Source organism: Pyrgilauda ruficollis, unplaced genomic scaffold (genome assembly GCF_017590135.1).
Source record: "Pyrgilauda ruficollis isolate IOZ18807 unplaced genomic scaffold, ASM1759013v1 scaffold25, whole genome shotgun sequence".
Taxonomy (NCBI): Eukaryota; Metazoa; Chordata; class Aves; order Passeriformes; family Passeridae; genus Pyrgilauda; species Pyrgilauda ruficollis.
The window spans coordinates 5081456-5106397 of NW_024523822.1; the positions used below are offsets into that span (position 1 = coordinate 5081456).

Genomic DNA, 24942 nt, shown 5'->3' on the forward strand with positions numbered 1-24942 from the left:
AAGTAACATAAGCCCTCTTTTAAAAAAAAAAAAAAAAAAAAAAAAAAAACAACAACAAACCCTATCTTAAAGGACTACAAGACTTTTGCTTGTTTAGCAGGTAGATGCTGCAAAATAGTTACCATAACTGTAAACTTCATTCTCATTAAACCTCATGACAACGTTTTTCATAATATTTACAGGCTCCCATCACATACACGCAAAGTAAAATGGAATCTAAGAGATGCCTACATTTTTAACAGATATTAGAAGGGATTGTAATATTCCTCTATCCTGAGTATTTTTTCCTTCTGAAGGGAATAATAACAGCCTTAATTTCAGTTTTTCAATTACAAAACACGACTCTTTTATTGAAAGATAGATTAACACAAAACCAGAAAGCTGTCCACTTATTTATGATGCTGCAAAGTTTTACAGCAATTAGATATTTATACTGAGGAGTTGGCCTGAATCTATTATTACTTTCGTGCGTAAAAAATACTGGTAAAGCATGACAAAAAGAATCAGCAAATTAAAATACCTTTAAAATCTCAGTATTAGCAGTAGTTTAAGTAGAAAGCAAAAGTTTTCATGTTAAATTTTTTTTAAATAAAGAGAAATGTTCTTATTTTGAGTACATTTACTTTAAAACACCTGCCATGTAAAGCTACCACCTTCTTAGGAGTAAACAGTTTACTATGTAAAGCCCATTAGAATTACAAAGTCTTAGCCAAACATAATCAGGTGAGGATGAGAAAACAATCCCAACTACAGCTCTGCTCAATGGCCATGCCCATTTGTATTTGTCATACAAATAATACATAAACACAACCAACAGCATAAGACATTTGCTTCCAGAAAGAGACCTTAAATCTCTGCAAGCTAACCTACTCTTCCAGTTCTCCCAGGTTTCTCTCCAAATTCTTCCAACACATTTTGTAAAGCCTTCAGCTAGCAATCAATACCACTAATTTACGGGACCAACCCTCATTGCACTTCCTCTTGAAAATAAAGGTGAAGATTTCTTGACATCTTTACAAAAAAAGATGTATACTTGCTCTGGGAAAGTGTATTAGTTGTGGCAGCATCTACAGACTAGCTGACTGATACTCATATGGAAGTGTTATCCTTTAACAAAAAGATACCTACCTTGTAATAATATTGAAGTCTTCTCAATCTCTACCTTTATAATTCTAAAAAGAGGCTCATGTTTCAAATAAAACAACTTCAGATCTCTGCTACGTTTTTGCATTTAAAAACATCAAAAATACTCACCCCACACACCTGCAGCTAGAGATTTATTCTGGTTTGGTTCCCTCTCATATTCAGGGTTTAAAGATGGCTGAAAGAAAGTTTTGTCATTATTAAAAAAGTAACCCTTGAATTGTAGGATGAAAGAACTAAAGAACCACAATAACACCAGCAGCATGACCTCTGCTGACAAACTAAACACCTCCCCCATGAACCAAACAGGACAATGCTCACTTGTTTCTCTTCTCCAACAAAATATCTCAGGCAGCAGCCAGTGCCATTACATGACAGCAGCAGAGGAAGCAAAAAAACAGCAATGTATGTTTCTTCAAAAAGTAAGATCACCCTTCCCCTTACATCCTAGCTGCAGGTTAAAGCATGAGAGCTCAGAAGGCCACAGGTATGAAAATTACTTTGTTACTATTTCCAATAAGGTAACTGTGTTGAATTTAATACATACACCTACCACAGCAGATGGGAATCCAACTGTAGTTTCACTTAAATACACAAGTAACAATAATAAACATATAGTGAAAAATCTGGATATAAAATGAGAAACAAGTTATTGGACATGTTACTAACACTCCCTTACCTACAGGAAATTCCTCACATGATGATCTGAAACTGGTGAAATCTCATGAAGTGACTTGTAATGGAAAAAATGCAGACAAAATGAAACCTTTTTAATTGTAATTACAATTTACTTACAAAGTCCTCAGCCTCAAACTGGTTGGGTACTTCTTTGTCTTCCGTTTTGTGGGTTTCATTATCAAGTACACTGTTTTCAGGCAGTCCCTGGCCTTTTCCACAATGGAACGTGCTGCTACGAGTACGGGAACCTCCACCATGGTACCCTCCACGCTGGTTTATATTTTCTGGACCATTTCTGCCTTGTGAACGCCAACCATTCCTCTCTTTTCGCCCAAAATGCCCTTGGATTTTTAAATTTTAAAGATATGTAATTACAAACAATTTAAAAATAATATTTTACTCTGCAGAATTTTTTAAAAAGTTAAATCACAAACTCTACACACTGGGATACGGCAGCATAGGAAACAAGTTTTCCTTCACATAAACAGCAGGGAAGGATCTCACAAAACAGTGCCAGAGAGAAAATAGCCAGCCAATGCTACAAGTCAACCTCTTTTTCTCATTTACATGCCGCTGGCTAGAGTATTAACTCAACACTCTTATTCTACTCAAGAGACAAATACTCCTGGAATCACATTACTTTAACCAACCCTTAGTGCTCACATCCTCTCCCAGATATGTCTTTCCATTACCACTCTTTCACTGCAGAAAAAGAATTTAGCACACATGAGCTATCATCATCAGACTTCCTTTCTAGCTAGTGCTACAAAGAAATGACACAAACATATTCACAGTGTTCCATAAATTATACCTCCATTTGGCCTTCCAGTGTTAGGATCCAACCCTTCCGAAGAATTGTGTCTTCTGCGATTTGCTTCATAACGATTCTCTGTCCATGAAAAATTTTCAGAATGTTTCTCAAAATTCAGTGATGACTGCAAAGGAGCATAAGTGGTAGACCTGAGATCTGATCAATAACAACTTAATCATCAGAACTGTAACATGGACATTGTTGACGGTATATACAATTCATTCTTAAAAGAATTTTGAAGGACAGACAATGCAGCAGTCCTCACATGCAGAGCTGTGTCACCATCTCTCAGGCTAACAAAGTGGGAGCTGCATCTTCTGCTTCAGGACACTGAAACAACCCTTAAGTTACATGCCTGCGACACAAGGTAGGAAGTGTCTACTTTGTTTTGGCAGCAAAACAGAGCTCAAGTGACATGTGTTGCAGCAGAAGAAAAATTTTTTTAGAAGATAAGAAAGGACAAAAGATCACAATTTGGAAGGCTGAGAAGAAGTCTGGGATCTTAATCTGGATTTTCAGAGACTACAAACAGGCATTCTATAGAAAGCAAGGAATCCCTTCCACCCCAGGCAGCTATACCCAAAAAAAGCCTAAATCATTAATCTTGTCATTGCAACTTAAAAAGGCAAGTACAAATAGTTACGAAATACTAATAAAATCTAGAATCAGAAGTGTCCAGATTCACAAAGATACTTCAAATTTTCAGTTTATAAGCACACATTAGAGAAATTTTAAAGAAATAAATCTTTAACATATCAATAGAAAGCAGTAAACTAAAATCTCATCTTGAGAATAGCACCAAGAAATCAAACCACATCCTGACTAGAATTCATACCTAAAGGGATTAAACCAAAAAACATCTCTCCTGACACAACCCACGTCTTCCTTATAACTTCTCTCTGGGTGTACCTTTAAAATTACTTCCTTCTTCCCACCTAACCCACAGAGGAAATCACACACACAAAAAAAGATCCCCAAAGTTCTATGGAAAATGCCCCTGTAGAGCTCAAGGTGCTGTTCAATATTCACTGCTTAAAATTCAAACTCAAATAAGTAGATATTTAAAAATCAAAGCAGGTATTTTTAGATTGTCAATTTTTAGAAGTCAAATGTACAGGGACTACCCTCTCAATCTGAGACCTGGGACATGAATTACTTGACAAACTCTCCTTGGAGAGAGCAAAACCAAAGACTGCAAAAAATTGTTAAAATAAAAGTACTTCAAAAATTACCAAATTAATCTAGATATTTAAGTGAAAGAAAATTCTTAAACAGATTTCGACTGAGCTGCCAAAGGTTTCAGACAGCACTAGATCTGCCAATCTCAGGTGAAATTTTAGAAGACACTTCATGTGTTCATTTACGCACAACAACGACAGCATTTTATATATTGTGCTTGAGTTGTACATGCTATAATGAATCTGACGCTTCTGAACAGTATGCAAAGATCATGCAGTTTGCATTTTCCCCACATGATGGAGATACCTGTCTATGAAGTCTCCTGAGGCAGATATGCCAGTAAGATTTGTAATCAAAAGGAAATTTATGGGCAACTTCTGTAAGTTGAGAAATTATCTGACTTGGTTCAGTCAATAAAGAAAAAGGGATAGAAATAACATAAATTTTAAGAAAAATAGGAAATCTAACTGCTTAACAAGAAGTAAAAGTGAACTTGTAAAATTGACTTTATCCATCTGCAATGTTCCCATACCCTTTTCACAGCAATACTTTCTTAAAAGTTCTGTCCATGTCCCAAAATGGTTTCACTGTTCACAACACCTTCCCATTCCACCTGCCCATCTGCAATACTGCACTGACACAAACACATTAGCTCCAGACCTGAACAAAACCCACTGAGTGACAGATACACACCTATTTAGGTGGATTTTGCTGTGTAGTTGACAGAGAGATGAGAAAAGCTTGCAGTTAAATGGAAATCAGCAGCAAGAGTTGAGATGGATTTCAATCAAGCTACAATCTGTATGTCACACTAAAAAGCTCATTCACAATCACAGTTTCCTGGTAGCGGGTTTCTACAATGCCAGCCTTGAGCTATGTAAGGAAAAACATCTCAGCTACCAAGGGCTCAGGGGGAAAACCAGGGTCCTGTAGGTGTAATCCCTGAAAGTGATTACACTTCAGGAATATAAAAACTGATCAAGCAGAACTCTGTTTCTCCTTCAATGTTCAAAATGTCTAAATGTTGTTGACACCATAACCTCACACCAGCTCCATTCTGCACGAAACATGAGACACCTTGCCTTCCTCACCCCTTCCTCTTCATCTCCATCCTTCTTACCTGCTGTTCTCTTCTGCTTTTTTGATATACAGCAGAAAACAAGTCTATTTTAGGAAATAGAGGAGACAGGAAGCCACAACACTTGCGACCTGTCTTGTGGAGGAATCACAAGTCTTATTCTGTAACCTAAGAACTATAAACAGACTTTTCAAGCACTTAAAATCCAAATGTGCTGTGTATCACAGAATGCTCATCATTGAGGGAGCAGGTAATACAGGGAAATAAGGTGCATTCCAACAATGGGACACAAATATTACAACAGAGTAAGACATACAACATGGAGTTTTTGAAAGAGAAAAAAATCTAAGTAAACTACGTAAGGCAAATAATCATGGAAGAGAACAGGAAAAATACACTTGCAACAAAATGTCACACAATTCAGAAATGAGGTGACAAATACAACCCATACCTCAAATATATTCTAGTGGTGCTAGAGTACTTCTGGAACTTTGTTTTATCCTGCTATATTGGCACATAAAGCTCTTACAGCAGACTCTCTAAATTCGTAGTGAAGATTGTTTTGCATTTGTGACACCATATCAACTAAGCTCCAAATACTTTTCCAATTTAAAACATATTACATTGAAAAAATCAGATCAAAAGAGTTGAATGCATCAGAAATCACAGAGAATAAAAACAAAGAGACTGCTTCTTAATTTGGATTTTCAGACACTATGTATCCTATGTAACAGAGAGGCTTTATGTTCCCAGAAACAGACTATACTAAACAAACAATCTAGCTAGGTCAGGGTAGAACAGACATAAACAGAGTGATATAAATAAGGACATTCAATGACCTGACTAAAAAAAAAAAATGTGTTTATGGTTGTGTAGACGTAGAGAATCAAAGCATTAGGAACACAATTAACACTACCATCTATCTGTGCATTTAATAATACCACAAGCCTATTGCCATAAGTTTCTCAAGGCTAAGTAGTTTCCACGGAGATTAAAGACTGCACAAAGTTCATATATTAAAGAAAACAAAGCAATTCCCATAGCAGCAGATATAGATATTGAATTCAAACTATTATAATGAAGACAGGTCGACAAATAGCGAAGCAGATAACAGGAGTTTTAATATCCACTGCTGAGTATGCTTCTGCATTTGCACATATTAAGAAAGAGTAGAAAAAACATTTCTGATGTAGACATACTCAAGATTTCCAGGAATATTTACTAATTCTAACAATTGAAAGAGATTATTATTTCCCATTTCCAAGCTGTCCCATTACATAAAGTAACAGTAGTCTAAATGAAACACTCAGAGTGAAGATGCCTAACAGTATCAAAGTACCACCACTCCACCAGCAGCAACAAGCATTCCACCATCAACTGCTGAGCCATTTCAGAAAGTCTAAAAAAGCATAGCTTTAATCACTTGGATGACAGAATAATACTCCTTTAAATTTTACAGGACACAATTAAAAATCAGAAGCAAGAACACCAAGTACATGCTCTGTCTTGGTACTTCTAGCATGGAACACAATAATTCATTTTAAACACCTGAAGAAGGCAATTTTAAACCAACCACAGTCAAGGCCAGATATGTGCTTCCCTTCATGAACTAAGCTGCTCAAGCAAAAAACTCTACTGGAGTCATCTGTCATCACAGTATTCATGAAGAGATTGGCATTTTTACTGTGATTGAGATTATGACATTTAGACTTCCCTAATAATGAGAGTGCCTTTTCAAAACAATACAAAACATACCTTTGTTGATGATGGTGGAGTAGGAAAATTAAGCCAGGCTGGAGCAAAGTCATGCTGCGCCATTTAGGTCCAGTCTCTCCGAATCAATGAAAAAAGGCTTAGCACCTCATGGCAAGTCCCTGTAATCAGAAGAAAATAAATCAGTCCTTTCAGATGCTTATGTTACAAGGGGATTACACTTCTGTTTTCCCATATTATTTTCCTCACAGATCTAAATTAGAATCTAACTGTCATCATATAATTTACAGCATCAAATCTGTGTTTTTATTACTCAAGTGTCACATAAATCAAATATATCACAGAAATTATGAAAATATAAATGTAACATTTCTTTATTTCCTCCTATAAATGGGATGAAGCATCTTGTGTAAGGTCTGATCCAGAACACTATGGCAAAACTAGCTTGCTGAAATACATTCTGGTACTATCTAGAAGGGAGTTGGCAAGCTATTTCATTAGCTTCCTAGAAGCTGATTTTTTTAATTAATCCCTAACAGTTAGTCTCAGCGGCCACTTGAAAGTTCCTTATGAAAAACCTACATACTTGGGCTCATCACAAACCTCACAATGTGTCTAGCTTCAATGGAAACAGAGTGTACATGTCCAGAGTGTCCAGTAAAATCTAGTAAAATTCTCTAGCTTGAAAATGGGCCAAAGAATGTAATGGTTTATGATTAAAACCCACAAATACTTTTTCTACCCTACACTCTTCTCACAAATAAGAAAATATTTCTCAATAAGCAAAAGAACACAAGATAATGTGAACTATATTACCTGAAGGTGAACTGTAGCACAGACAGGAAAGAAATGGATTAAACACTTCCTGAATCATACTAGGGCAACCAAATCATGCTCTGCAGCTAGTCACGGCAAAATGGTCAAGGACTCAAAAATTTTTTAAGTATGATATACAAGCTATTATATATCCAGCTCATGAAAACATAAAAAACACCCACACACATTCTACAGGGAAGCCCAAATAAACGTGAATTCCACATCTCTGCACAGCAGAGTACAAATCTGCTATTGAGCACAGATGTAATTCACTTTAATCTACAGCTGCTGTAATGTATTAGTAAGAGATGTGGAATCTGAGCTTGGTAACTCATAATTATGGTTGTTCTCTGGCCTGAACCAGAATATTGCAGGCTACTGCAGATATCCATTGACAGACAAGACTGTTCCAGCACCTAAAAGGAAGTCTAACAGATTTGGTAGATTTAACTTAGTGTAAAACTGTACTTAGTTGAGCTTCTGTTTGTTTTTAATGACATGAGCTCATATCTAAGTTTGTGGGTACATCCAATACCATCATTAAACTGTAAGGTAGGACGCACAATTACTACAGTTAAATAGAGACAAGGTTAAAGGAATGCCTCACTCAAATAACTAACTTCAAATTACTCTGCTGAAGTCATTCAACTCACTCCTACACCAAACATTTAAACAAAAAATCCAGAGAAATTTTCTAAGTATTTCCAGTTATATCAAACTAGTTAAATACAAATGAACAAAATTCTGGAGTCAATGAACCATCGTAGAAATGGCTTCTCTTTCTAAAAGGAACCATGTTCATTTTTACTAATATATCCCATTCAGCAACAGTATACAAAAGGGTACACTTTTACAAACAAACCAAGAGATGTTAAATTAAGAAACAACAAATCTGAGCAGATTCCAGCAAGAAAAAAGTTTATTCCCCTTCACTTGGACACAGTTCTCATCTTCAAGCAGAAGAATCATATCTTCAGAAATTATCAAGACAGATTTTCAGTACTGAAAGATTGACACAACAACAACAAAGTCTTCAGACTGAGGCACGCACAGTCTGAAAAACAATGAGTTAGATTAGGTTTATACTAAGTAAGAACATTAAGATTCCACAAAGTATCACCAAGTTATTGGTGCATCAGCTATTACTTACAGGAGAGAAAATCCACTAACAATGCAACTTAATAGATTTATATTACTATTTTTAAAAAACTAACTAAAAGCTTCCTAACATTGTTTATGCAACTGCCACGAGAAGAGTTTGTTATTAACTCACTAATATACTTACCTTTTATCCTTTGCACAAAAGACTGGGTGATCACCAAGTATCCAAGGACTGGAAAAGGTATTTTGCAAAAAGACCTTTTCCTACAGCTCACTGACACTGGCTGCCTATTTCTTCATGCAAAAATTTTTCTAGAAGCAGATTCAAGTCTTCCTAATGTTCTCAGCTAAAAAAGCTCTGAAAAAATTTTCATAGTGCTGCTCTGTCAGATGAGTCAGTCCTTTTCTTAGAAAGAAATAAACTTAAATGGTAAAGACAGAGACCTGGGCCAAAACTACAAAATACTCAGAGCCAAGTCAGCAACAGAATACATATATATTCTGTTTTATAAATAAATATATATATATATATATACATATTTCAATAAACCCATAAAATATAAACTTTTAGGGCTAATTCTTCCAAATAGCAAATAGTTTTAACAAAGAAACAGCAAGAAAAAAAGCACAGACGTATTTCTAGAACGCTACCTGACCAAACTCAGAGGTTTGCAGTTAAGCATTAACATGAAAAACAACTCCTGTGGATACTCCACACCAAAGTCAAGAAAACATTTTCTTTCACCTAATTGTACATATGCCTGGTCTACCAATTAGACATGGGAACAGAGAGTTCTTTCATTATTAAACCTTTCTAACTTTGAACAGGCACAAACATCCCAGCCATAATTAAACAGGGAAACAAAGGGCAGGTTAGGAAAAGGTATTTTGAAACTGTATTAAGAGGACAGAGCCTACCCAGCTTAAAGTTACTGGTTCCACATTTTACCAGGTTTCATAAACATTCTTACAGCTGCTAGCTCTCTGATGTTGCCAACAAGTTTGCCCTATATATATTAAAAAAAACTATTATAATCATGATCTCTGTTCAAATATCTGACACATATTTTGATAGCTCTAGGACATTCTTCATTCTCAGGAAGGTATAAACTGAAAACAGATCACAAACATAAGAATGGGATGTCAGCAAGGCACCTCTACTGCCACAGGCAGGCTTTGCTAAGCTTAAACCCTTTGTGATCAGCTTGGCTGCCAACATTAGTGTGTTTCTTGCTTGTTTTCCAACTTAAGCTGGACCAACAATGAGCAAATTATACTGCAACACATTCTAAGACTAAAAAGGTTCTTTCGACCTTCTTTCCCTGCTATTCAGGTCCCGTACCTAAGCTATCCCCAAGAGTCAGAGATGCAGCTGCATTCTGTGTCCACAAAAGCATTTGCAGCCTTTAGATATATACTATCTACTACTTTTAAATTAAATTAAAACAACATTTGAAGTATTTGAATAGAATGAACATCAGTAGCAAAAAGTTGCTTTTATTACACTGACATGAAACTACATATCTACTACTAGCAAGTTTTCTCTTGCGTACGCACCATACAAACACTGTTCAGCAACACTAATAAAGCAATGATGCACTCCCAGCATTAACACAGCTATCAGAAGTAAACTTAGTGAGGTGAACACCACAAAGACAAATACAATTCCAGGGCTTTCAGAAACTCACCTAGTAACAAAAGAGCAGGCCCAAAATTTATCATGAATGTTTAAGCCACCATTCCCTATTAGCACAGATCTGCCATTCTTCAACTGAACTGTGGCAAAAGCTGACTTGGCTCAGACTCTCAGCTACTGAAGCAGAGCTGCACAATTCTACAAAGGTAAGAAAAAGATACTGAAATACTGCTATCCTCATACTATTAACACTCAAATACACTTAAAAGTCTTTAGTCAGGCTCATCAAACTATTGTCTCATCTCAGCAATAGCCTCTTGTGACCAATTCAAGTAATGTGCAGTAACCTCAGTAACAAAAGTCTTCTATAGCCCATAAATTTAGACAAAAGTAATGTGTTTCCGTGCTGTGGATAACAGAATAGTTCAGTGCAAAGAAAGTAATCCTGTTCTTAAGTTTTACATCTTGAGGGGAGGATCTGAAAGAAGTCTGTAAAGAATTTTGCTTTAAGTAACATGGAGTAATTAATCCAATATTCAATTAAATAAAATTTACTTCTGAAGTTTTGTGAAGTACGAGCTTCAATAATAAGGTAGTGGCTGCCAAGGAATAATGAACAGCTGGTTCCAGATTATGTACAGTGAAGATATTTGTCATAAACATTATGCAGTCATCTACTTTGAGCCACATTTGCAGCTGAAATAAGAACACTGCACCAAATGCACTCAACCAACATAAAGAAATGATTGGGCTGGGCTTTTTTTTATGATTGAGTCAACAAGGTTCTTTTGTGACAGAAACTATCTCTCACCAGCTCTAAACCAGTAGGAAACCCTATATTCTGAACGAATTTGTGTTATCTGCATAGCATCTGGGAAAAATTGATGTATAATCAAATTTTACAAAAATAAGTAACATGCTATGAAAAGGGAATCAGAAAGCTACTGCATGAATCAGGAGTCAAGACTTCTGGGAAAAGGCTAAGAAACAACACCTAGGGTCAACACCCCAATCTGCAAAACCAACAAAAATTAAGCTAAAACAAGTACCATTGGTTTAGCTTGTGCTTACCAAATTAAATTAAGAAATCAAACATTAAAAACTAGAGTCAATTTTTCTCACACTACTACGTTTCTCTTTTTAAATTCACATAGAACAAGTGAATCACACTTAAGAACAACAACACAATGATTCAAGACTTTACTTGGTGCAATAACAAACTATTTCAGTGATCAGGGACATGAAAAGTCTAAGGAAACTATCTGGCTTACTTTGCCTCACAAAATGAAGACCTAAGATGTATTTAAAAGTGGTTATGAACATGTAAAGGAGAAAGTTTCAACAAGAAAGGAGATATGTTAATCCAAAACACCCCCAGAATCACAGGGTATCAATCACAGTAGATTGAAGGTACACAGACACATGGTCCTGAAGATCAAAAGAACAATATTCTGAAATAGCTTTAAGACTTAGACAAATATTTGAACCTGTCGATTTCTATTACACTTCTAAACCAGACCCCAATAATTGTACCTGAAGAGTTTAACATGCAGGGTGATGCATTACACAAAGCTAATACACTGTTAAATACACTGTAAAAAATACATAAAGCTTTTTACACTGTAAAAGCTTACCCACTTTTTCCCTATTTTCAGTGCTAACCACTATGTGATGTCTCTCCAGCAACATTTTTCTCTCTCCCCTGCTATTTGAAGTAAATACACAGTTTAAAAAACTAACTTTTTAATCACAAAGAACACCCATTACTACTAAAATGTAAGTAAAATTCTGGGTTTTTCCTGCAATAATACAAGTAGAATTTAACACAATACAAAAGTAGAGAACACCCTTCTATTCACGAAATTTCAGATTAGCCTGCTTCCAGATTTAGCAAAGTGCTTCCTCAAACTTCATCTTAACATTAAAATTACCACCTTATCTGCAACCACTATTACTGAGACAAGCAAATTTACTAACATTTAAGTTTCATTTGCAAAGCTTATTCACAATACACAGATCAAGGAGATCCAGATAAACAAACTAGCTGAAATAGTGTCATGGAGTACATCGTGGCTTTACCAAACACAATTTGTCGCATTTTAATAAAGTTCTGTAACTTCCTGAAGTAAAAATTAATTTATTATAATACCTGGGGTTTTTTTCCCTCTATTTATTTACCAGGGGGAGGTGGAGGACACAGGCAGAACAAAATGCTTGCTCATTCTCACACCATTTGTGCTAAATTTGGGACAGCTGCCACCACAGCCGTGTTAGTCATGGATTTCATGTCCTTCACCACGGGGCAATTCTACCAAGCAGGCAGACTGCAGTACATGGCACTACTTTCCAACCACTAGTGAAGCCCAAGGGCACCACAGGATAAGCACAGTGCAGAACCCCAGGAGGCATCTGTTACTCTAGATTGTACCTCTGTGTAGCATAAAAAAATGGCAATACACTGCAGTGACATACCAGACTCAGTACAGGGTAACTGCAGAGACACTACAGACAGAATTGTGCGTGTAATACGTCAGACTACACACGGAAGCAGTTGTGCTGCCAAACGTTATGAAGAAAACGGATAAGACATGAAGACACACCTAGATTATTTTTCCCCCATGCCAGGCATCTGTAAAACACTGAAAACAGCACAAAGCTATAAAATAAATAAAATTAAAACTAAAATGAAAAAATAAAAAAAAATAAACTAAAAAATAAACTAAACTAAAAATAAATTACAAATAAAGTACAAATAAAATTAAAAACAAAAAGAAATAATTTTTTTTGTAAATAAAATAAGAACGTCTCCAGCTCAAACTGTAGAAAATTTACTGTGTAAGCAGACTACTTTCACATAGCAGAAACTCCTATCACATTTTCTGCACTGCTTCTGACAACACAGTAGAATAGCAAATTCCTTGAGAAAAGTATTTAATCTGGCCTTAAATGTATCATGAAAAAAAAGGCTACTGAGGTCTAGAATAAACTGGTCACACAAAAACATAATTTACCTGATCACTTGTGGTCCCTTTTAAAGACAATCCTTTACCCGGAATTTCTTCTAGATTTAATTGTATTCATTAAACCTTTACAGCACTGAAAAAAAAAAAAATCTCCCTCTAAGACTTACACAACACTAAAATCAGCCACAGAGCATCTCTGGTAGAGCAGAATACAGGAATTGGAAAAGTGACTGTGAGAATTGAGCTGGAGGCAATCTCTGCACTGTCTGCATAAGTGGACAGAAGAGTCCATAGATGGCAGGGCAAAAGAAATCACCTTCTGAAATACTGCAAGATGGCAGGGTAGAGAAGTGAAATGTAATCAAAGCATTTGGGATTTCAGTTCTCTTGTACCTAGAGTCTCTAGTCCCATCAACAGTATTAACAAAACTAAAGTCTCCCTCATTGTTTGCATCTTCACACAGTTCTACATGAGAAGTGAGTTTAATGGCTTACTAATTTTAAATTTGGAAAGGACCTTCTGAAAATTTAAAATATAACATCCAAAGATAACTCTGAAAGACTAATGGCCAACTTGTACTTCCCTAAACTTCAGTCGAAGACTAACGGCCAACTTTTGCCTCCCTAGAACTTCAAACCAAGTGTCAGCCTCTGTCCATTGGTCAGATACTGCGATCTCTTATCATCTTTGTGGTCCTTTACTGAACTTCACCAAGTCTCACCCTTTCTTGTATCAGGGAGCCTGTGACAGTGTTGCACATCCTGGAAGGGTGACACAGCCCTCCACCTGTGGCCTCACCAAGGCTGCACACAGAAGCAAGCTGAACTCCCCTTGACCTGCCCACAACACTCTTCCTAATGTTGCCCAGAGAGATTTTCACTCTACTCCTTACAAGAACGCATAGCTCATGGTTGGCTTGCTGTTCAACAGGACCCCCAGGTCCTTCTCTGTAGCTGGCATATGCAGCTGCTATTCCAGAAAATTCACGCTTTCCCTTTGCTTCATGAGGATCCTCTATCCACATTTTCCACACAGCAGACCAAACATCAAGTGTTCGTATCAGCCAGTTCTCTCTATCTTATATTATCTGCAATCTTGCTGAGGGTAAACTCTACTCCACTGTCTGCGACTTCAGTGAAGATGTTCAATAGCAGGGGCTCCAGCCGCGAACCCTGGGGTACACTGGAACAGCTTCTTCCAAATGGCCTTTGTGCCACTGGCTGCACCCCTGAGGACCTGTGCCTGACCATTCCGATAGTTCTGGAAACACCTCATTGCTCACTTCTCCACGCATACTTGACACCTTTTCCATGACAATGTCATAGGAGACAACACCAAAAGCCTTACTGAGGTCAAGATAAATACCATCCACTGCTCTCTGTTCACCTGCCAAGCTGGCCGCCTCATTGTAAAGGGTTATTAGCTTGCTGAAGTGTGACATCCCCTCATAAAACCATTCTGACTGCTCTCACTCACCTTCCTGTCTGCCCACCACATGTTTGGAAACACATTTCCAGGATCAGCTGGTGTGCAACCTACCCATGGACTGAAGTGAGGCTGACTGGCCTGTAGTTCCTTGGATTCTCCTTCTCATCCTTCCTGATGACAAAATTAATATTTGCTCTCTTCTCTTACTCAAGAACCCCTCCCCAGTGACCATTACACCTCTCAAAGACGGCTTTGCAATAACATCAGCACATATAGAAGAATGGAACACCCATGGAACCGTCTTGTCAAGCCCCATGGACTTATAACTTTATTTAAGTGTTCCCTAACTTAATTCTTTCTTCACTGAGGGTGGAGAAAAAAGACACAGCAGAACTTAAAGATGACAAGGACATGAGACCAGAGATGGTCCCCACCCAATTTTAAGGGTGTTGTTTAACTTGTTTAACCAGTATTCAGCTGGAAGAGACAGTTCCACTGGTAGTGAACAGATCTCCAACCTCAGGGAAGTCTCTTCCAGTGAACTAAATAAAAAGTATTTCTCTAGCTCAGAAACTCATCTTCAGTACTTAAAATAGGTTTCTTTACTATAGATAAGATACATTTGGTACCACTATCTGTTTGAACTGTGAAAATAAATAAAAACAGCTTTGCTTTTTCATAATGTTCTAACATAAAGAAACAAATAAAAGAGACATTACTATAATAAGAAAAAAAGAGCCAATAATATAGTAAAACAGCCAAAATTTCTACATTTTAAAATTTTAATCTACTAGAAGTTTTATGCTTTTGGAATGGACCTACCATACTATAACTACACCCTATCTAAATGGAGCTGACCAGAATTTTGTAGAAAAAACAAATTTTAAAATAAAGCCAAAATTGGAAAAAAAAACCCAAAACAACCCTGTCAGTTGAACACACCACCAGAAGACAAGGAAAACCACAGGAAAACAGGTCTGTATCTTCAGGTTCTATACTTAAGCTTTCTCTCTGTGTAGTCTGTATCACTCCTCAGGAAACAGTTTCTGTGACACTCGGGAACTTGAGAAATTGTCAGAAGACCATTAAAATAAAAGGCAATATAAACTCAAACAACGAGGAATACTTGAAGTTTGTGAATGGAATTTCAAATTTATCAACAATAGGAGGAGGGGAGGAAAGGTTCAAGCTATGAATCCACAAAAATTAGAAAAGAGATACACATTTCTTGATGCTCCATGAAGACCAGTTTAGAAGTTCAGTCAATTGATTTGCACAGAGAAAACCTCAAACAGAATAAATGTTAAAAACACTGACATGATATACACATTTATATTTCACAAGGGAATCTAAAATTAGTATATACACATATCTAAGTGGCACATTCCTATGAGCTTTAATCTAATGCCTCATAGATTATTATCGCAGTAAGTACAGCACACCACAAATTACACAGGGGACCTTTAACTTCACTTCTCAACTACACACATCTGACAAAACACCCTCGCTCTGTCAATGTAATTTTAAGCATAATATTTAAAAATGGGATTTAAAGAAGCTTGTAAGCTGTGAGAATTAAAGCACACTGTAGTGTTGTTATGAGAGCACAGAAAGAAAAGGTTATACACAGTGTCTCAATTTGGTGCTCCTGCTTTGTTTCCTTGCAAATGAACTCCAGCATACATATCGAATTCTTATTTCATCAGAAGAGAAACAAGAGCATATGTATGAACTGCACAGGGTCCAACAAGGCAGTTAGAATACTGGCCCTTCAGTCCTCCCATCATGGGCCAGCTTCAAATTTTGGCTTCAACTCTTTATCATTAGCCAAAGAAAAACTACCAAGTATTGGTCTGAATTAGGCAAAGAAACTACACCCACAAGATGGTACATTGGCCATCAGCCCACACACTCTTTCTTCACATACAGGATCATTCAGGACTTTTTTCATACTAAGCAGATCTTCAAAGTAACCCCCGCCACCAAAAGTTTTTTCTTCTGCCATAAAACATCTTCTGTCAAAAGAAAAATTTCCTGTGATAGCAGAGCCTTCTCTGTTATCCCTCCCTGCTATCTCTAGTAAAGAATAGCACTAATCTGAAATCAAGTTGCTAAGTGTTAGGTCTAAACAATACTTTTATTTAAAATCTGTAAATCTCAATTTTCATTCCCCAAGTTTATTCACTCTCTTCCTTACTATTCTGCGATTCATGTAGATCCAACAAATCAACATAAGTTAATTTCAAGTCATTTTGCTATTCAAAATTTGTATGTCACTAAAACAAAAGAATATTCAAACCCTTACACAAGCTTTATGAGTTTTTGAAACTGGAAGCATTTCTACCGATCACAAATTGCTGCAAAAACATGACAAAAACTTCAACTGAAGATTCTCTTTCCTTCTTTCTTTCCTCTCTGTGTAAGTGAACAGCCACAACAATAGAATAAGTTTACATCTTTACAGTCAAACTTTTAACTCTCTGAAGGGAAAGAGTATCATGTCACCCCTTGTGGCATATCAACGAAAAACTATTTTTAAAAAAGATTAGGCTTGGGTATGGTAATTCCCTCTAGTTTTTTGGTACTCTAAAATTTATTGCCTAAGACTCGTACCTTGAACAGAAAGGAAAGGGAGCTGAACTTTTGAAGGTCTCTCCCACCAATTAAAAAAAAAACCTCTGAAACAGTTCCACTGTAGCCTCTTATTTCTCAATCATGCTACGGCAGAACAAGCAAAACCTCTAGTTTTAGTTTTGATATTCCCACCATCCATACAGAACTGTCCTCATATATATTCTACCACTGGACAATACAGAAGAACAAAAGAAGTTATCCATACAATTTAAAATTTACCTTCTTGCCTCATGTTTTAAAAAGAAGTATAAAAGCTAAGGTTTCCTGCAGAGCATTAGGGAAGGAGCAAGGTCCTCTGCTAGATATGAGCACTGACACTTACATACGAGGAGTATGCAGAGTCAAAATATAGCAGTCTGTTTTTTAACCAATTAAAGCCACACATCCTTTAGTACAGCCACAGATTTAATACTTACCTTTACAGAGACTTAGCAAAAATATAGAAAACACAACAAGAAAAAAACCACCTTCATTTCTACTTTGTGCTCAAGTTCCTTATGGGAGAATGAACCAGCTAAAGCACACTGTGTTTTGCATATGGATCTAGAACATGAGCACTGCTTTTTAGCATATGGTCCCCTTTTCTATGTACAGTTATAATTCATAAGCAACAGGTTTTAACATTACCTCTGTGAATCAAATATAAATGTCACAACAATCAAAACACCTTTTAAGAAGTGTTTTAGATACAGATGGAGCTGCTAAGTCCTTTGGATAACATAATGATGACTTTTTAACAAAAAAAAAGTTTCTGTTTTTGCACTGTACTGAAACATAGATTTTTTTAAAAATTCAAGCTATTTCATAACATGAAATAACTTCACGTTTACAGGCAGGTTCAACTGAGTAACTTCAATTCACTACAGCCAGGTTTCTTCTCCTTGAGAAACTAACACACTTGGGTGTCTGATGATTCCACTAAATGGTACTGACCATTTAGCAAAAGCCTCGTAGATGCTCATTTCTTGCCCTTTGATAAGGCTCAAAATTCAAAAGCCAAAGTGTGAGTTGAATTACATCACTGCCCTAGTCAGCATATGTTATGTAGGAATTCTTCAGCACTTGGGAATTGTCATAAGAAAGAAGTAGCAGTTGATACAGACAGAAGTTTTGCCCTATGCTGAGCATATAAAGCAGATAACTTCTTATTTCAGCTGTTTCCCTGACTATGTCTACCCAAGACATGAAAGGAAGAGACCATGGAAGAGTTGATAGCACCACATAGGGCATTATCATCAGGTACCACATTCAGTTACTCAAACACATAGAGTAAGAAAAAACAAAACAGAAAGTGTGACAAGTTTTGTTCATGTCTGTATACTAAGGTCTGCAAATAGTTGTCTTTGCAGGACAGAATTTATTCCTACTACTAAAAAAAGGAAATAAAAGCAACTTCCTCAGACATCATGAAGAACTGTCACTGCAACAGTTCTATCCACACAAGTTAAACAGAATAACCTCATCAGAATAAAAATAAAAGGGGCACAAAGTACATTAACTTGTACAACATAAATATCTGCACAATTTGCCTCTATCACTTTACCGATGTAATTCTGTTTCAGCTTTGCTGCAGGATTAAAGGGTACTTATCCTCAAAAGTTTCTACCAACAGTTTTTTCACACAGTAGAGAAACCTGCACTATTCTGGAGAATTAGCCAGTACAAACGTACCCATTTTATGAACCTACCAGAACAAACACATCAGTAAAGACACAACCTGCTGACAGTTATCCCACTACATTATGTTTACATCAAGGTTTAAAGTATAAGATCTTGGGAGCAAGGACATTACCTTCACAGTTGTCTGCAAAGCATTTAACAGAATGCAAGCACTTGAAAAACAAAAATCTAGGGAAGAAATTAAAGTGGACCAGCATGCTTGGCATTCTCTCCTCAGTAGTGTGAAATACAAGCTGTGTTTCGTGTCAGGTACATACACGCAACATGCGTATCTGTGACTGTGATATGTGTGGAAACTGACCATGAGACAGTTATAAAGACAATTCTAATAAATAACTGAGGAAGTAAAGCATGGAAGAAGGCCTTTGAACCTATCCTTAGTTTGCAATTAACCTTTCTAAGTCTTAAGTTGATTTAGTAGCATTCAAATTAAAGCTTTAAAGATGTTGCTGTTTGACAGGAACCTTCTGCTCCCAGCTAAGGAGAGTTTTGCAATAATAACCTTTTGAAGTATAATTTTAGAATATTGCTTGTAGTAAGGACCTTTGAAACTATAGCTTTAGAATATATAAAAAGGAAACATGCTTATCTCGACGCCTTAACAAAATATTGAAAAGCAGCTTGAGAAAGGAAGATGAACATCAACTCAAGGATTGACAGTTTCGATCACGGGAAGCTGGACATCACTGTTATGAGATTTATAGTCCTTGCAATTAAAAGGTGAACCCTCATCAGGAATTTGGACCTCCCCAGCTGGGAGACTTCTTTCTTCTTTCGGAAGCTGGACCCCACCATCTGGGGATACTCCTTTCTGAGATACATCCTTAGAAAAACTAAATCACAATAGTGTATAGAATTGTGATGTAAAAATTGGGAATAGAAACTGCTGAGAAAGCTTATGAGAACCCCTATAAATACCTGTAAGCCCCAACTATTGGCGTGCAGTTGGAGAGAAAATTTCCTCTGCTGTACCCAGCGCTGTATTGCTTATCCTTTACCATATTAATTAATAAATTGATTGCTGCTTGAATATTGGCCTAGTCAAGCTTCTCATTCATAACAAGTAGGTACGAATTTTGTTTAGGGTACAAGGGCACAGCTGTAAAACATTCCTGAACCCTTGTCAAACACATACGTGCACAAATAGGAAAAGAATACACTCCTATAGTATCCCTGAAGATAAGGGGCTAATGTGTACATCTCAAGCACCAATAGCTGGATAATTGCAGAGCCAACCAACAGTTTGTGGCAAACGGGATGTGGCTGGAGAAGGAGCTGTACATAGGTAGGACAGCACTCTTCTGGGACAAACATCCTCATTCTAGTCCATGGGGACATAAAAAACAAAAGACAGCACCAGCACAGGAACGAGCATGAACTGTTGACCAAAGCCCAATGCAATAAGGGGATAATGAGATCACCAGGGATACCCCAAAACCCTCCAAGCCATTTCCAGAAAGGCCTCAAAGAATGGACCATGCAAGATAACTCATCTACATAGAAAATGAAAACTTTAGCTTCAGGACAAGGAAACTATCCATAAAAAGGTACCCCACCAAGCCCTGCCTGCATATCCCATAGCCAGACCAACACTAGGAATCAGGGCTGGTAATCTCTTTCTCTTTTTTTTCCTTTTTCTCTCTCTCTCCCTCTCCTTAATTCATCTCTTCCCTTCTACCCCATCCCTACTATGTAAGCTGTGGCTTATATAGTAGGCCAGGGACTGACACCCATTTCAATGCCAAGTGAGCAACTGATGTAAAAAACCTGGTGATTTTTTGTGGACCCTCCAACTTTGGTGGTCCCTTTCAACCACAAGCATTTATGAATCTTGGGTGCTCCTTTCCCCTTAAGTGCAGAACACTACAACCTCCCAAGTGTAAGTACTGTGAAAGGATAAAATAATTATCCTACCAGCAAATAAAGAGGTGTAAAGATAGAATTAATTTAATTAAGCCAAAAAGCAATTCTTCAAAACTTCCAGAAGGAGAAGAGTCTAGAAAAAGATGTCACCCAAAATAATAAGTGGGGGATGTAGCTCCTTGATTTCAGTGAGAGCATCTTGAAAATAAATAAAAGTATCTCAGCACTGACAATTAATACCTTGGAAAAACAGACAACACATCATTTTTTCTGTGAGTTAAGAAGTGAATATTTCTATTACTCTCATGTGCATACAATAGACAACAATCAAATGAAATGGCCAGTCATACCAGAACTCTCTACCAAACATACCAGAACATCTACCAAATGCTTTCCAAAAAATCATACTCATACAAGTAAAGGAATATACAAGATCATTCTTTTCTATTGGTTCGGTTCTTTAACAAGTGGCTCAGCTCACCAGTCAGCCCCAGCCACACCTTGACTCAATACCGAAGAGCCACAAGCCATAGCCAGAGATTACAGCAACAGGTCCCTACTCATGCTCCATAGTTTCCATACTTTCAAAACAACAAAACTGAAACAGAAGTTAAAGTAACAAAGCAGCAAGACCATCCAAAGCAGAAAACTGAAGCTAGTTCAACTTTTAGATACTGACAACATACAGATAAGAACTTAAATCAGACTCAGAATTTACAAAATTTATGTAGATGCAAGTCCTTCATTTGTGGTCAATATAACAAGCAACAGGAGTTAAAATACACTGCAGTAATTTTAAAATACAGTTTCACATGCTCAACTACACTTTTTCTACAAGGTTTTAACACATACAATCTTCCCAAATATCTTCACACTGCCCTTAGAGAAAACCTTTTTTTCATTAGTTCACTACTGCTAATACTTCAGTACTGTAGAAGCTCTCAAAACTATTTTACAAGGTGACAACTCAGGTAAATGTGTAACATCTACCAGACGCTCAGTTTAAAGTCTACCCGTTAATGCTTTAATTATTTAAAGCCTCATGAATCATCAGGGTGGGGTAGGGGATAGAGAACTTCAGTAAAATTACCACTGACTTTTGAATTAAGTTGCTCTGTCCATCTTAATTTTCGGTTCAGGCAGCAGCAGTTCTGTTGAATGCAAACCTACAAAAAATTATTACAAACACATTAATGCCAAAATTAAAAAATATTTAATCACTGTGGGATGAATAAAACTACAATACATCTAAAAATAACAAGGAAGATAAGCCAATTCACCACTAGATTTAATTTTGAATCACTCCAAGGAGAAGGAGCTTTTTTTGAAGTATTATACTTGCAGACCAGTCAGTCTAATTCATTCCCATTACAGAACATAAACAGAAAATATACTGAAGTCAATCTTATACTATCAACACAGAAAAAAGCCAGTCTGCACAGTCACTAAAATAATTTTTGGTAAAAAAACTCTCTGGCTTCCATATGTGACAAAGAATCGTAGAAAGAAAAATAAAAAAGAGTAAAAACCCCCTCTATATTATTAGTACCCTGATGCTGTAAACACATCTAACACAAATGGAAGGAATGACACATGCAAGCTATCCAGAAGACTTGGTCAAGAGGACATAACATTCACTGTTGAGATTACAACACTAACATGAAGGCTGAATTCCTTATGGATTTAGTCTAGATATAGCTACTTTTTAATCTCACATAAAAATCATACTCTTTTCTACACGTTTCTACTTGTACCCGTATTCTTCAAATTCTTAAGGAATTATTCCATTAATTATAAAAGCCAGCAAGTAAAAATTAACATGATTCAACATTCTCAAAAAAAAAAAAAAAAAAAAAACACAACAACAACAACGAAGAACCTCTAACCAGTAAAAACGACAGGTTTAACTGTTCTACTGATAAAATGTTTTTTTAAGTGTAAATTGATTTATGAACACTACAACACTTACCTAATCCAAGAGGACCGCACAAGGTGCTAGTACAGCGTGATTTATATTTTTCCAGTTTGTTTTCCTTGAGATAATACCCCGAGTTCCTGTTGATACTACATTCGTGGCAGCTGGACATAGATCTGACCTCACAGAAATCAGCTACCCATCCTTCTCGCTTACAGATTCTGCAAGGCTATTTACAAAGTCTGCCAATGTCTGTCTTAAAAACCTTTTATTTTCTCTGACAGTTTCTCTTCTCTTGTCTATTCCATGTAGATATCAGTATATGCAGCATCAGCTCCAAGTGAAATAAACACAGGTTTTACTCCACAAACTGTGATGTCAAAAACCCAAATTTCACATATGAACTGAAGAGCATTTCCTACCTTCTGCAGAGGCATTTATAAACAGTTATCTGGATACCTCCATACTGCTTATGGGCAACAACATTTTTTCAACAAAAACAGTAAATAAAATACAAAAGAAAAAAGTATAAACAAACATCTACTAAAATCTTCATTTATAAAGTCGTTCTCACTGCAAAATGAGAGAAGACTATGTCAGAAAATCTAAAAAATAAAAAAAGGGGAGAAAAAAATCTGCCATGAAACTTTTCAACAATGTCCCCACAGTGACTCAGGCCACATTTAACCTGGAGCCAGTTAACAAAACTGGTTAAACCTCTGACTCAGAAAGGATGTTGCTGAGAAGAAAAAGAGTATGTAAAAAGAGGAAAGCACTTTATTTTGGCAGCTGAAGTATTCAGAACTTCATAAATTTAGCTATGTGTCCATTCCATGCGGACAAAAGATCCAAGGGTGATGTGCTCAACACTGCTAGAAGAAAAAAAACCTCACGATTTCCTCAATTCTCTGCCCCGATGTCTACTGCTTGTTTAGGAGGCCTTTTCAGGACAAAGCACGCACAAATTATCCCAGAATAGTATCCGATATTTCTTCCCTTTCACAGGAAGCAACTGCTGCAAGTCTGTGTCCACCTTTTTTCTTCTCTGCCAGCTGAAGCAAAAGGCTGCAAACATCCAGGACTGACTCTATCGTTCAAGCAACCTAAGATAAAAAGAACCAGAAAAATCAGTTTTCCCTTATGAAATCCGGACTGGCGTTAGACAAACACAAAACAAACAAAACCCAAACGCCCGAATCTTAAAAAGAGAAACAAACAGAAACCTGGATCCCAGAGACAAGCACGGATGCAGCCAGGGTGCCGAGCCCAGAGCGGAAGCCGCGGCTGCTGCTCCACGGGCGGCGCGGAGAGGGCGGCAGCAGCGCTTGACGGAGGGCGCAGCCTATCAGCGAAACCCTCCTCCTGCCGCTCAACCCCGGCAGGAAAACACACTGGGGGCAGCGACGGCGGTCAGGGAGGGGGGGCTGGAAGAGTTGCGGGGGAAAACAGGGAAAGGAAGGGTCATGTTTCGCTTTATTGGGAAAGCTGAACAGATGTACAGAAAGCACCCCGGCGGGAAGCGCTGACCTGCGTCAGGGACATTCCCCGGAGGGGCGGCGGGAGCCGCCGAAGGAGCCCCAGCGCGGCCCGGGGCATGCTTCCTTTCCCGGGGTGTGGGGACAGACAGACCCAGCTCCCGGGGTGTGCGGACACACAGAACCCCTGCTCTCCGGGTGCACGTCCTCTGCCCTCCCGGCGGCCGCCCTGCTCCCGCCGCCGGGGGCGGCTCCCCCTGCGGTCCCCGAGGGCGGTCCGGGCAGCACAGCGGGGTAAGGAGAGTGGCGGCCCGGCTATTCCCTGCGCGCCCGTTCCCGGGGCTGTCCCGGGGCGTTCTGAGTGCACATCCCCCCCCCCCCCCCCCCCCGCGCGCGCGCACACCGCGCGCTCGCCTCGCTCCCTCAAAATGGCGCCGCTCAGAGCCGCAGTGCTCTCCACGCGCACGCGCTAGCGCAAGCTCCGCGAGAGCCCCCGCGCGGGAGCCCGGGGAGGAGCGGGCGGGGCTCCCCCGTACCGCCCCTGCCGTGACGTCACGGGAACCGTCCCGAACGTTCGGCGCGGGACGGGGAATCCCCAGAGCGCGCCCGCCCCGCCCTCGCGGCGGGAGTCCCCGGCGCTGCCGTCACTAACCGGGCAGCGGCGCCGCCACGCCGGCGCACGCGCAGGGAGCGCCGAGGCTCTGCCGTCGCGGGGCGCTCAGAGCGAGGGCGGCCTCGGGCCGGGGTGCCCGGCTGGAAGGGCCGTACACCGCGTGTGTGTGTGCGAGAGCGGCCTCGGGCCGGGGGCCCCGGCTGGAAGGGCCGTGC

The 24942-nt window shown here is 38.3% G+C and overlaps 1 protein-coding gene across 6 annotated transcripts in view; it reads right to left on the reverse strand.

The window, feature by feature from the left end:
• GPBP1 (GC-rich promoter binding protein 1) overlaps positions 1–24484 on the reverse strand; it is a 37997-nt gene extending 13513 nt beyond the window's left edge. For 2 of the 6 annotated variants that reach the window (XR_005955410.1, XM_041470764.1), the window contains exons 1-7: positions 23863–24484; positions 22694–23742; positions 21822–21890; positions 6645–6763; positions 2633–2756; positions 1939–2162; positions 1255–1321 (exon numbers count right to left, since the gene is read on the reverse strand). Coding sequence is in view for 2 of the 6 variants with exons in the window: in XM_041470764.1 (XP_041326698.1) it covers positions 1255–1321; positions 1939–2162; positions 2633–2756; positions 6645–6707 (478 nt within the window). In the remaining 4 variants the exon portion in view is untranslated. Of the gene's footprint in view, positions 1–1254; positions 1322–1938; positions 2163–2632; positions 2782–6644; positions 6764–10207; positions 10354–21821; positions 21891–22693; positions 23743–23862 lie in introns of those variants that run through there. The other 4 variants (XR_005955411.1, XR_005955413.1, XR_005955412.1 and 1 more) reach the window with 4 other exon arrangements.
• Between the last annotated feature and the right edge of the window lie 458 nt (positions 24485–24942).